Source organism: Trachurus japonicus, chromosome 1 (assembly GCF_045865225.1).
Source record: "Trachurus japonicus isolate A0001 chromosome 1, Traja_1.0".
In the NCBI taxonomy this organism is placed as follows: domain Eukaryota; kingdom Metazoa; phylum Chordata; class Actinopteri; order Carangiformes; family Carangidae; genus Trachurus; species Trachurus japonicus.
In genome coordinates, this window is record NC_140907.1 from 9,998,818 (window position 1) to 10,012,051 (window position 13,234).

Here is a 13,234-nt window from a genome sequence, read left to right on the forward strand (position 1 = left end):
TGTAACTAGATTTGCCTCCTAAAAAAATAACTCAGGGATTCACATTATTATTTTTTCCTTCTAGTAAAGTGTGTTTCTTTAACGTGAAGATGGATGGTTAAAAAAAAGGGTGAATATGAAAGTTCAGTGTTTTGAGTAAAACCATGAGCAGTGCTGTGTGCTAATGCTTGGTCCATTGCCAACGCTGCCTTAGATTTGAATGGCTTATTTTCTAAGCTCTGTTTGGAGCGTGCTGTCAGGAGTGTGCATAGGTCTCTGTTCAGTAGGCTCGGGCATTTCCAGTCATTTTCCAACCAAGTAACCTAACCAGGTCTTACTAGAGTAACCCATTACCTTTAATAAAAATAGAATGACTCATAAATGTCTGTCCGTCTGACAGGGTAGAGATTGGAGTTTAAAGAGATAGTTCAACATTTTGGCAAATCTCTATAGTTTTATGAGTAGGTTTGTTACCTTTAATTGTCGGTGCAAGCTATTTTTAGAGCGCCGGAGCAGAGCCGCAAGCTGCTCAGAGCTACGCTACGGAGGCTAATGGGATTTCTTGGTTTCCCTCATCAAACTCATCAAATACACAATCCAAGAACTCCAAAACACTCTGGTGGACAAGTTGTGACCTGCACATTCACCACGCTATGAGGTATTAAAGACCCACTCCCGTGAAAATCGTGTTTTTTGAGCTTTTCACATGTTCCTGTGGCATTTTTCTTGTGTTAGAGCACATATCAGCAGAAAAGGAAGTGCAAAATTGCATTTCTGAGTTTTTCTGCCTTCAAACTGCTGTGAACCAATGGCAGACGCAAACTGGCAGTTTCAGGGAGACTGGAGTTGAGGGTGTCACAGCTCCAGGGGAGGGCACTAGTGCTACAAGCTCCCGCCCCGCTCTGCATCTGGCTCAGAGGTGAACGGCTTGCCAGCTCGGTGTAGCTGTCAAGGTATAACAGGTATAGCTCACCTGGTAGAGCAGCTTGCACTGTGTGCAAGGACTATGTTCCAGTCTGGGATCAAATCCCAGTGTGGAGTTTTACGCTAAACGCGCTGAATCTGTAATTGTACAATGTCCAGCTGTCAGCAAGCGGGGGGTGGGGTGCGAGGAGGTGGCTGGGCGGGTGCAGAGCAGCGCAGTCTCCGCCCACCCTCCAGAGGTGCATTGCTAATGTGCATGGCTAATGAGCTGCTTTTAAAATGGCCGAAAAGGGTCGCGGGAGTGGGACTTTAAGGGAACGTTACGAGACAGAGTTGTTGTTGTTGTTGAGGCAAATGCAGAGACTGCTTGTCGAAAAACTGCAGATTGCAAATTGTTTGTTTTTTCCTCCACTACATTTTGGTGACTACGCTCCTCTCTGCCTCGCTTCGTCGCAGGAAACAACAGGGAAGGTTTCAGAATGTTTGTATTTTCTAACAGACTTGATGACACCTATCGTCTCCCTCCCTACAGCTTACCCCAATGGGAACCACCACAGATTCTTGTAAAAGGTTTGAAAGTTCGCGGCTTGATCCAAAAATGCTTTTAAAACACAGCAAAAAACCATGTTGTTTGATCCAAAACTGTTTAACACTACAAAAAACCCGAACCATGGCATGATGATCTAGTTTGATCCGACACTAGACTGTGCTCTACCATGCCATTTTTTAAATCCTGGGTTAACCGGGTAATAGATTGCCTACCCGGGTAACCGTGCACATGCCTACTGTTCATGTTTTCACTAGGGCTGTCAGGCGATTAAAAAAATTAATCTAATTAATTATAGAATTTGTAATTAATTAATCTAATTAATCGCATTTTAATCTTATATCTGCTAAAGTTACCCAAATAAAGAATTCAAATTCTAGGACATTACAAAATTGTATTGCATGACTAATAAATTGAATACACCTGGAAGAGAAGATTTGAAATCCACATTTTTATTGGTGAAGTGCGTTTCATAAATGAAATTTAAAAGAAAATGGTCAAGCACATCCCAGGGCTGCGTTCCAAAAGCGTGTTGAGTCGCCCTCGCTCACTTGCCCTCAGCACTTGCCCTCAGGGGAATCCCCGCCGCCATCATAAGGGCTGTTCCATTTCTCTAAACAGCTGAAGTGAACTTGGTGAGATCAACCCTTGAGGGCTGAGTGATCAAGTCAACATCAATGGTCACTCCAGAGCTGTATATCACCCACAATGCATTGCAGTGGTGCACGAAAAATACATCCATGCGGTGGCGATAATGAACCTCAAGCACCAGTTGTGTGTTTACCACCATAGAAGAAAATAAATGAAAGGGGTCAGTAAATATTCAATTCAATAAACTAGTTTAGCAGTGACATGTCAGAACAAACAATTTACAAGTGGTAGGCTAGTAGAGATATATAATAGGCAAACTCATTTGTCACAAAAAAAACGTGTCTAAAGAGCCTTTTTAATCTGACGTTTCATATTCACATAGTTGCTGTGCCTGAGTTGATGTGTAGTTTAATAAGGAATTTTAATCAGGATTGGTTTGATGAAGCAGAGCTCATCATCAGTGACAGACAGAGAGAAAGAGTAGTATTATATTGATATTATAGAGTGTTGAATTTTCACCGTAAACCTGCCAACCCCCCCTTAAGAGGCAGTACAGCGCTACACCTACGACATGTGGTCGACCAGTGATTGTCCCAGCTGTTAGTGAACGAGGGCAGGTGCGTTCCGTTTACCTCTTCTACTCCTCCCCCGCCCACTTTCCCTCCGCTCTCCAAGTGGCCTCCGTGTGACGTCATAGCAAGGGCTGAGGGCAAGTGAACGAGGGAAACTCAACCTGTTTTTGGAACGCAGCCCAGGGCTCTATGCACAGCTCCAGCACTTACTGAATTTAAGGCAGGTCCTTCCTGTCTTACATTATTGGACACACTGATTAATCCAGGTGTGTCTGAGTAGTCACAATGGTCAGACACACCTGGATTAATCAGTTTGTCCAATAATGTAAGACAGGAAATGAAGGACCTGCCTTAAATTCAGGAAGTGCTGGAGATGTGCATAGAGCCCATTAGGTCAGGTGAGGAACCGAAGCGCAGCGCCCTGGAGCGGAGGCAGTTTCAGATCACACACACAAAACACACAAACAAACAGGGAAAGAGAGAGAGAGGCAGAGACGAGTGACGAAGTGGCAGAGACGAAGTGGAGGGAGTTGTTTGACCCACAGCACACGGCATTATAATTATATGAGGTTATTTACTTATCCATGATGTAAAAAAAAAAGAACAGCTCTATGTGAGTAAACAACAGCTGAGGAGCAGAGGCGCTTGCGACCGCCGCGGAGAAATCAGCTGCAGCGCTTCAGTTCGCCGTCTGTTCTATTTTATCACACGAGCCGGAGCGCTGTTGTCAAGCTGGATAGACGTAGGCCTACCAGACGGGAAGTCGGGCTCAGAAAAGACGAGAGAATCCGGTTAATTTTCAAAATAAAATAATTAAATGATGATTAATTAAGTTGTTGCTTTTCCGTCTATTTGTCAGTTGCGTCTGCACGCGAGACACACACATCCATTCATACAGAGCTAGTAACAGACCTGTGTGTGTGGAAAACCGAGTACAGACGGGTAGAGATGCGAGTGGAGTCAATGTTTGACCGGCGGGGAGAGAGCAGGAGAAGCAGCTCCCTGTGCAGCCAGCCAAGCGTCTGTGAGGACGAGCGCTGCTCCCGCTCCGCTTCCGCGGGCAGTGCGTCCGGGCTGTGAGTCGTGTCCATGTCGGTCAGTCTGTTGTCACCCTGCTTTGACTAGCGAAGCAGGTGGGAAGTGACCAACACGTCCGGACAAGTTCCTCGGTGCTATGCTACCGTGACGTGCCACTGCCAAGTAGTCAGGGTCATTCAATGGGCCAAATTTAAAGTGCTGGCGCATTGAATTGCCACTCAGAATTAATTGCGTTAATTTTTCTAACGCGTTAATTTGCGGTGTAATTAATTAATCTAATTAACGCGTTAAACTGACAGCCCTAGTTTTCACACATTCCCACATTGGTGCTATAAAAAGGGAAAACAGGGTGATAACGGAGAGAGCAGCTCTTACAGTCCAGCGGCCGGCGCAAAGGTTCTGAACGGCTCCGGCCGAGGCCTCCAGCACGGTGGGGTTCTTGGACTCCTTTAACAGAGAGGTGTAGATGCGGACCACCTCCGGCTGGTACAGCAGCTCATAGCCTGCGGGACGGAGGGAGAGAGTGAGGCGGAGAGCAGGAGAAAGAGAAAGAGTAGGAGCATTTGCATTTTACAACACAAAACAGTAACATGAGAATGAATCAGTCATTACCTTTAGCAGGTGTGGTCCTTTTTGGAATGTCTATTAAATCTGCAGCAGCATCCTCGTCTTTCCTCCCTGGAGGCCAACATCAACATCACACTTAGAAACTCACAGCATCAAATATGACCAAGTCATTCCAGAGAGCTGAATCTACTGCTGGTATTTTTTAGGTTTGGTTAGGTATGCAATGTGTGACTGAAGACGTTTACTGTCCTCCGAGCATTTCACTACATCTCTTTCACGGTGAGGAGGAGGCGTGCGTGTTAGTACTGAAAAAACACTCCAAGCTCTTAGCTCAGCTACGGCTACCAGCTAACGCTAAGACAACAGCAGGCAGCCGGAAAGCAACGTGCAGTCATAGAGGCAAAAGCTTACCTTTGGAAAACCACTCATCTGTAGCCCAGCGTGGAAAAACAAAGAAGAGAAAAAAAATAGAGGAGAGAAAATGGAGAGGTGGGAGGAGAGAGAGAGAAAAAGGGGTGAAGAGGGAGAGAGCGGCAAAAACAGGAGGAAGAGAGAGCATGTGAGTGAGAGGAAAGCAGCTGTAATCGAGCCACCCCAGTCAACACCTGATTACATGACAACAGACACGGCCGGTGGTATGACATGCCGAGTATGAAGGCCACATGAAGCCAAACCAAGCACGCCACAGTTCATGTACGATCAGATTCAGTATCGGTCTAAGAGCGTTGCTGCTGTGGCGTGAGTCCTTAACATGTTGTAAAATGATGAACACACAAAGAGCTATTGCAGTAAACTGATGAGATGACGGTGGCAGTGAACCAGGACATTTCTTACGGGCCGACCCAAACCAGTATGTTTGTGACTGCATGAGGTATGGTGCCATCTTCTCTTTCATACAGCCGCTGCATGAATCTGTTATGTTAATCCATAAAATCTGTTCTGGCTGGCACCATGTTAAAGTCTAATTACAGTTACTCCAAGCCTTTTGTCTGCACTAAAAAAAAAGTTGATGAAATTCTATTTTGCAGTATTTTAGAGCTGAAAAGATTTGCTTGATCAATTAGTTGATCTGAAGAAAAAGAACTTGCTTCGTTTTAGTCGTTTTACGAAACAAAAAGCACAACTTCTCTCTCTCTGGACTAAGCTTTTTTTGGGGGCAAAAATATCAAACTGTTTGATGGTCAGTGACTTAAAGGGATACTTCACCCAAAATCAATAATTCACCAATTGTCTACTCACCGTCATGCCAAGGATGGGTTTGGAGTTATCTTTAGGAGTTCCAGGGGGGGTCCGGCTGGCATATATAATATAATGGCGGCGGATAGAGTTCACTTTTGAATCGTCCAAAACACACAATACGAAACATCAAGATACCTCCATACTGCTACTGTGAGATGTTTGTTCGTCGTTGTAAACCATTGGATTTATGATGTAAATACGGAAGAAGATCTCGCAGCAAATCTCACGCAGCCACTGGTAGTTACTAGATCAAGGCTAAAAACAGAGATCACATATTTTTTTCTGAACAACTTTTTCAAGTTGCGGCTTCAGGACACTTGGGTCAGTACAGACGAGCTGTATTTGGATGTTTCATAGTGTGTGTTTTGGACCATTCAAAAGTGAACTCTATCCGCCGCCATTATATGAAAATCCATTGCCAGCCGGACCCCCCCTGGAACTCCTAAAGGTTTTGATGAATCTGAAAGTTCTCCAAACCCTTCCTTGGCATGCCGTTAAGTAGAAAATTGGTGAATTATTGATTTTGTGTGACGTATCCCTTTAATGGATATATTAAGTTATTATTTCCATTTTCCACACTGTCACATTGTCACATTATATTCAAGTAAAACGAAAAAGCTAGCAGGGAGGAAATGGCATCTGAATTACTTAAGATGTTGACAGATGGTCTTTGCCACTGCAAAATAATTCTAATACAAAACTGGCGAAGGCACAAAACAGTAGAGTGGAGGTTTGTATTTGAGAGAGAAAAAAAAAAAAACAGAGCAGCAGGAGGGAGCAGGAGCTTCCTCTCAGTTGGAGAAATTGTTAACATTCCTCTGCAAGTGACCGGTTTTATTTGCGCAAGTGTGTGCGTATGTGTGTGTGTGTGTATTTGCATGTGTCTCGGTGTTAGTCTAGTAAGACGCCACTGACAACAGTGACATCACTTGAAATCCTATATCTTACTGACTGAACAAACACATTACACATCTCTCTCTGACCTTTGCCTTTGCGGGAGCTGAAGCAGCCGCCCTTCTGGCTGGAGGGGGCGGGGCCTTGGTTGATGGGCGCGGCCTCCTGATAGCGCTCAGAGCCAGGGATTTCACGATGCACATGATAGGACAGGTTCCTCAGCAGACACACGCTGTTCTCTATCAGCTGCAGAGACGGAGGGAAAATGTCGAGATGAGGATCGATGAGTAAAAATGAAGGATGATCACAATAAAAGTTCAACGGTGTTTAGCAGTTTCTCCAGGGTCAGTCGGAGGATTTTATACCATTTAGTGTGAAAGACACTATTGTTTTTCTATTTGACTTTATTATTCCTTTTTAAAAAATTGAGCTTGTTGCTACTGAAAGGCTAACACCACACAGGCAAACGTTTAATGTCAAAGAAAACCACAAACCTTATTGTCGACATCTTTACAGTCAATCTGGGATTGGACAATGTACATGAGCGAATCCACCAATCCTGTGCACTCCCTCAGCTTCCTCCTCGCCTCGCTTCGCTCCGAACTCACATTTCTGTGGACGAGTGGAAAGTTGAGAGGATGAGAGGATTATCAGCGTGAACTTCTGGAGAAATAAACAAAGCAGTTAAGGAGAGGGGGGGGGGGGGTAAAGGGGAAAAGGAAAGAGTCTCCACAAAAGGATTCCAGCCCACAAATGCCTGAACACCCCGCCCCCAATGGTTGTCTGAATAAGACTTTCTCTCAAGACGAGCACTTTACAAAGAGAGTACAGTTTGAGCAGATCCTGTTACGGCTGCGGACTAAGATCTTCAATTGCTCCGAGTGCCACTTAAAGATCTAACAGAACTGGACGGATGGAAAACTGAGACCCAGTGAGTTCTGGAAGAAAGGTCTGGAAGGACACTGAGCCCCCGGTCTGGTGTTGGGTGCAGGCCACGGACACACCCTCCTACACAATAACAGGACACATTCCCCTCCGCAGCAGGGAGCCCTGCTCATAAGTCCAGGAACTTTACTCACATGTTGCAGCAGACCAGCATTTTAAAGACTGAACTTAAAGATCATATGTTATTTTGATAGGTCACAACTATAACTGGGATGGCTGTTTTTGCATTTCACTTTCAGGGTGTGGGGTGTGTTATCCCTCCCTCTCACACTCTCACACTCTCTCCTGTAGGTGTGGAGAAGCTGAGCTTCATTAACAACATGAGAAAAGAGAAAAAGGTGGGACCTGATGAGCAGAGACACACACACACTCTCAGCACAGCCTGCTGTGGTGGATTCATCTCTGCAGATTGCTTTGTTTCCCAGTAGAAGACACAGCAGTTTATGTTGCTTTGGTTCATTACTTCCCAGGATGTCATTTGTTTTGGTTTAGTTTTCTGTAGGTAGTTTAGAGGGGGGTGAACTGTAGAAGTGCAGAAATACAGCCCATAGTTTGGCTGGCTCCACATCATCTCCACATTCTGTTCTGTCGGGTGTGATCCACTCCTTGTTTGTTTCTTTATGACTGAGACCTGATCCTTTTGGTTCTAAAAGAGTCTCATATTAATGTGGATGAATCTACGTTACCACTTGTTAATGGGTCAATTTTCAATAAATATATCGTTTTGTCTTTATAGTTATTTTGATATTATTATTTAGTAGCATTTCCTACTTTCGGTTTCCCAGACGCTGGCCGGCGGGTCATGGGACTAACGCCACCACATCGCCGTTTATGGTTGGAACTACGACAGTATCTGATCGTCTTCAAACCTTCGACTTTCATTCTTGATTAATGAAAACATTCTTGACAAATGTTTTCGCTTTCATCCGTCTTGCACCGGTCCAAGAATTTCACCGTGCTCATGGGAAATGTAGTGTGAAAACACTTTGCTTTCCGAAACTCCTCATTGTCCCTTTAAAAGTGAAGCTGGTTCCTCTTTCCTGGTGTCTTTTATTTGGTCCAGGCTCCAGTTAAGCATTTTGTTTGTTTAGCGAGGCTCTAACAGTGGGGAACAGATTTGGTCAGTATTAAAACCAATGTGATTCTACTATTCTTGATACCAAACTAACTAACAGAAAACAACAGCGGCTCCTGCTCACACACTGTCCTCATACACACATCTGACAGATTGACCATTAATACATATCATATGGAGTTAACATCAGAGACTCAGTCTGTCTGTCTGTCTGTGAGCTGCTGAGATTGCTTCAAGTTTTTTCTGGTTTGACACTTTTGACTGTGACTGAACTTGATCCTGATGATTTACATCAAACACAACATATAGTATAGTATAGTGTTGGTAGTAGTGGTGATATTCAGGTCTGTAACTCCCAGACTGTGTTTTGAACGATACTGTCCTGACGCTTTCTGCCAATACCAAACCTTCCAGATGACCAGATTATATAGTTATTCACACATACTTTTCTACAGCCACTCGGCCGTATCGCTGTAATTAACCGTGCGGTCGAGGGGAATGCATAGATAACGGACCCAGAGGCTGGAACATAGTGTTTACACTGTTTAAGTCAATGCCCCACTGTCCTCTACTCGCTCCCTCCATCTTAACTCTTCACCCTCTCCTGATCTCTCCTGCTTACGGTCAGGCTTCAGCCCAGACAACTTTATACTTATGAACATTTCACCCCAAAATATTTTAACGTTAGCTTCACAGTGTTACGTAGGACGTCTTGTGTACATGTGCTAGTGATCAGAGGAAAGTGCAGAGTCAATCAATTTGAGCATTGTTTTACAGACTTCTGAATATAACGGACTTCATTTAATCAATTTATTTATTTTGATATGTTTTATTGTAATAGTCAGAATGATGATAGAGTCAGAGAAGCTCCCTATTAGTGGTGCAGAAGGCTTCACATCAACAGTTACTCTCTTTCCTCTGTTACAAATCAAACAGCTCTAATCTGTTTTCTGATACGACCTCCATCCTTCCCTCCTTCCCTCCTTCCCTCCGTCCCTCCTGTCTGTCCTCCCTACCTCAGGCAGCCTGCTGTGTTGGTGAGGGCCGTCTCCCACTCGAGGTGTCTTGGCTTGCAGTTCTCCTCCCCGCCTCCTGCTCCGTTGCTCCCTTGCTCCCAGCCGGAGTGAGGCACCATCACCTCATCAGACAGGGCGTGCAGTGCATGGTCCACAATTTCCATTTTCACAGAGTCATGAGACGACAGGTTCCACAGCGTCCCTGGGAAAACAGAGAGGAAGACAGAAGGAAAATTATGTAAAAGAAAAAAAAAAGTCAAGTTCAGTTGTGCAGCTTACAACTTATTTGCCAACTGTCCCTAGAGAAAATAACGGCTTGGCAGATAAGCAGTCATGTTTCCTGATTTGTGAGAAATGCCATCTGTGTGAGAGGTGTCCATGCACGGCCACGACAAAACTCCAGATAAGAGCGGAAACTTCAATAACCAAGTAACGCCAGAAAGAAAAACAAACAGAACGCACCAGACTCAAAACAGCAAAATCAGGACAGATCTAGTGCTTTTGGTCAAGTTGTATTCTCTTTCTGTGCATCCCAGACCTGGAACCAAGTACCGTACTTGGCCCTATACCTGAACTCCCAACTCTTACTTCTTTTACCAAACTTCTATGGACTGTGACTGGTTAATGTGTGATGTGTGAATGAGATGACTGCTGCTTTTTCTTATTAATTAATTCTATTTATGTATATGCATTGTGTTTATGCACCACTAGGAGTAGCATCTCCAATCTCATTGTATCTGATACAATGATAATAAAGTTTCTATTCTGTTCTAAGGCATGGCTATTGGAAAATCAGACTTGTGATCATAATCCTGTCTAATTGGCGAATTGTATGGGGCACCACTATTTCTTTACATATGTATATTTATGTATCCCAATTGTATACAATAGCATGTACAAAATACATTAAAGGGATAGTTCACCCTAGAATGATATTTCGCTCATTATCTACTCACCCTCATGTTGACTAAGGGCTGGAAGAAGTTTCAGATTCCTCCGTGGCTTCTCTGAGTTACAGGGAGTCTCGGCATAGCAGTGCATGTCCATATAACGGTTGCAAAGGGACACCAGAGCTCTTCGTAAAAAAACACACACAAAAAAACATCCAAATACCTCCATGCTGCTCGTATGTAATGTCCGTCTTGTGCTGAAGCCCCAAATTGCGTAATTGTCCCGAAAAAAATTAAATAAGTCTATATTTTAAGCTTGTTTGTAGCGGAAGCTTCTCGAAGCTCCTCTTCCTGGTCCGTCCAAATCTCGCGTGATTCGCAGTAACCGCACTGACGCATACTGACGCCGGCGCAAATCACGCGAGATTTGGACGGACCAGGAAGAGGAGCTTCGAGAAGCTTCCGCTACAAACAAGCTTAAAATATAGACTTATTTAATTTTTTTCGGGACAATTACGCAATTTGGGGCTTCAGCACAAGACGGACATTACATACGAGCAGCATGGAGGTATTTGGATGTTTTTTTGTGTGTGTTTTTTTACGAAGAGCTCTGGTGTCCCTTTGCAACCGTTATATGGACATGCACTGCTATGCCGAGACCCCCTGTAACTCAGAGAAGCCACGGAGGAATCTGAAACTTCTTCCAGCCCTTAGTCAACATGAGGGTGAGTAGATAATGAGCGAAATATCATTCTAGGGTGAACTATCCCTTTAAGGTATACAAAATTAGTGCAATATTTAGACACACATCTGCACATGCAATCGTGTGCTATGGGCATAGTGCAATTAAATTAAATATTGCACTTAGGCACTCGTCACTTTAACACATAGCACTTTAATCAGCACTCTAGCACTTTATAACTATGTATGTTGTTTATGTTATGTTTCATGTATGTTGTCAAGTGTATCATGACGCAGTGTTTTATGTCTTAGTCCTGCCTCTTGTACTTTTTATCGTCATTGTTTTTAAGTCTAACATCAACCTGCCAATGGGACTGGGGATGGAAATTAGCCATTTGCCTGCAATCCCACATATTTACATGTCAATGTTCATTAATATGTACTGTTTTTCTTGTTGTTTCATCATTTGCCAGTGGAAACATGCCACCATCAGGTTTATATTGAGTATGTGGTGCAGTGCAGTTTGTGCTTCTAACCCGTGATAGTGGCAGTTAGCTCCTGGTCGTGGGTCTTCCTCAGCAGCCTGATCAGAGCCGGCACTCCGTCACAGTTCTTGATGGCGATCTTGTTGTCTGGGTCTTTGCCGTACGAAATGTTCTTCAGTGCTCCGCAGGCTGCGTAGTGAACCTATGGAGGAAGACGGAGACGCTCATTTCACTTGCATGGATTTAGCATAGAAGTTGTGGGGTTCTTTTTCATTTTCTTTTTTCACAATATACCCACATTAAATCATATACACAGCCACATAATTCACATACGAATTCAACCATACATCTTCTGAGCATATTGTGGGCAGTGTAAAAAAAAAAAAAAAAAAAGAGGAAAAAGGGAAGAAATATAGTAAAAATGTGAGCTGTTGTCCCACCCTTGTCCCACCCATACCTCCCTCACCCCTCTGGATTACTCCCCTCCCCACCCCCCTTGCTGGATTCAGTCATGTCTGAACATAAAGAAGGAAATACATAGCAGATAATTTAGCATAGAAGTAGAAAACTGTGTCACGCCCTCAGTTGTTAGACAGTGTTATGGAAATTAGGACTACTCCTACAAGTAACCTCCTATGATTAATGTTGAATTTGTTGGTCATGTTCCCTCTTCACTGTAGAACAATGTTAATGTCAGCACAAGTTCATCAACACTGTATCATCATCCCAATATACTTTTAAATAAATAAAAAAAAGTTTTCAACACACTCTTTCCTATATAGGAGCTTAGCTTTACACACACACACACAGTCTTTTGAACCCCTTGAAAACGTTAAGAGGATTTCTGTCTGACCCACTTCTCCAGTCAGGGAGTCACACCAGACTTCAAACTTGTCATTGGCCGTAGAGCATGAAATGTGAAGTTAAGATGCTTCCTTGCTTCCAGAGAGGAATGCATGATGTGGTTTGTCTGGTAATGCCCATACAAACATCAGCAAAACTCTGCCACTGCTCGGCCTAAATGAAAGGGAGTCGTTAAAAAAAGCCACAGAATGTTTTGGACCGAACCATATTTAGCACAAGTGTTGACTTCCAGGATTTGACAGGGAGAAGTCAGATACGTAATGCTTATTCCCATTCCTCATCTATTTGATGTTGCAGCTACCGTCTCACGTCCACCTGGTCCTCGTCTCGGGGGCCAATAAATTGTCTCAGGATTACATAAGAAACACACTACATCCCCCCTAAGCCTCGCCGCAACCACACCTAGTCCACTTATAACACACTTCTGACAAAAGTAAAGCATGAGCAGAAAGCCACCGAGGACAAAACCAAACTGACCTCTTTGTTTGGGTTGTCGAGCATAGAAACCAGCGCTGGGATGCCTTTCAGACGACGGACATCAGACTTCACCTGGAAAGTGAAAGGAGGGACGTCACATAAGCAGTGGGTGAAGATGAGGTCAGTGTAGACGTGGAGAATGTGCATTATGGATATATAAACTGGCCAACATTTACCACTGAATAGTTTCCCTAAATTCCTTATAAGTGGATATAAAAGCACCTTTGCTACAGTGAACTTTGTGTAGTTCTTATAAACCTGGAGCCGTTGCAAATTCAGAGTGAATGACTGAATTACCTCACAATATCTGACTTTTCTACTTAAAAAATATTTTCTCCACTCTTTTCTACCTGGAAAAAAAAACTGACCCAAGCACTAAAGTTACCAGTCCCAGTTGGTCCTATGTTTAGAACTTTTTTTTTTTTTTTTAATTTGAAAGGGACAATACAC

At 43.7% G+C, this 13,234-nt stretch overlaps 1 protein-coding gene across 20 annotated transcripts in view; it reads right to left on the bottom strand.

Moving 5' to 3' along the window:
• Positions 1–13,234, bottom strand: part of ctnnd1 (catenin (cadherin-associated protein), delta 1) — a 43,087-nt gene that overhangs the window by 12,361 nt on the left and 17,492 nt on the right. For 10 of the 20 annotated variants that reach the window (XM_085766169.1, XM_085765818.1, XM_085765242.1 and 7 more), the window contains 8 exons: positions 12,785–12,856; positions 11,495–11,645; positions 9,388–9,589; positions 6,846–6,963; positions 6,441–6,597; positions 4,630–4,647; positions 4,264–4,329; positions 4,027–4,154 (listed from right to left, as the gene is read on the bottom strand). In XM_085766169.1, coding sequence (XP_085622295.1) covers positions 4,027–4,154; positions 4,264–4,329; positions 4,630–4,647; positions 6,441–6,597; positions 6,846–6,963; positions 9,388–9,589; positions 11,495–11,645; positions 12,785–12,856 — 912 coding nt within the window. The remainder of the gene's footprint in view (positions 1–4,026; positions 4,155–4,263; positions 4,330–4,629; positions 4,648–6,440; positions 6,598–6,845; positions 6,964–9,387; positions 9,590–11,494; positions 11,646–12,784; positions 12,857–13,234) is intronic. The other 10 variants (XM_085766243.1, XM_085765912.1, XM_085765405.1 and 7 more) reach the window with 1 other exon arrangement.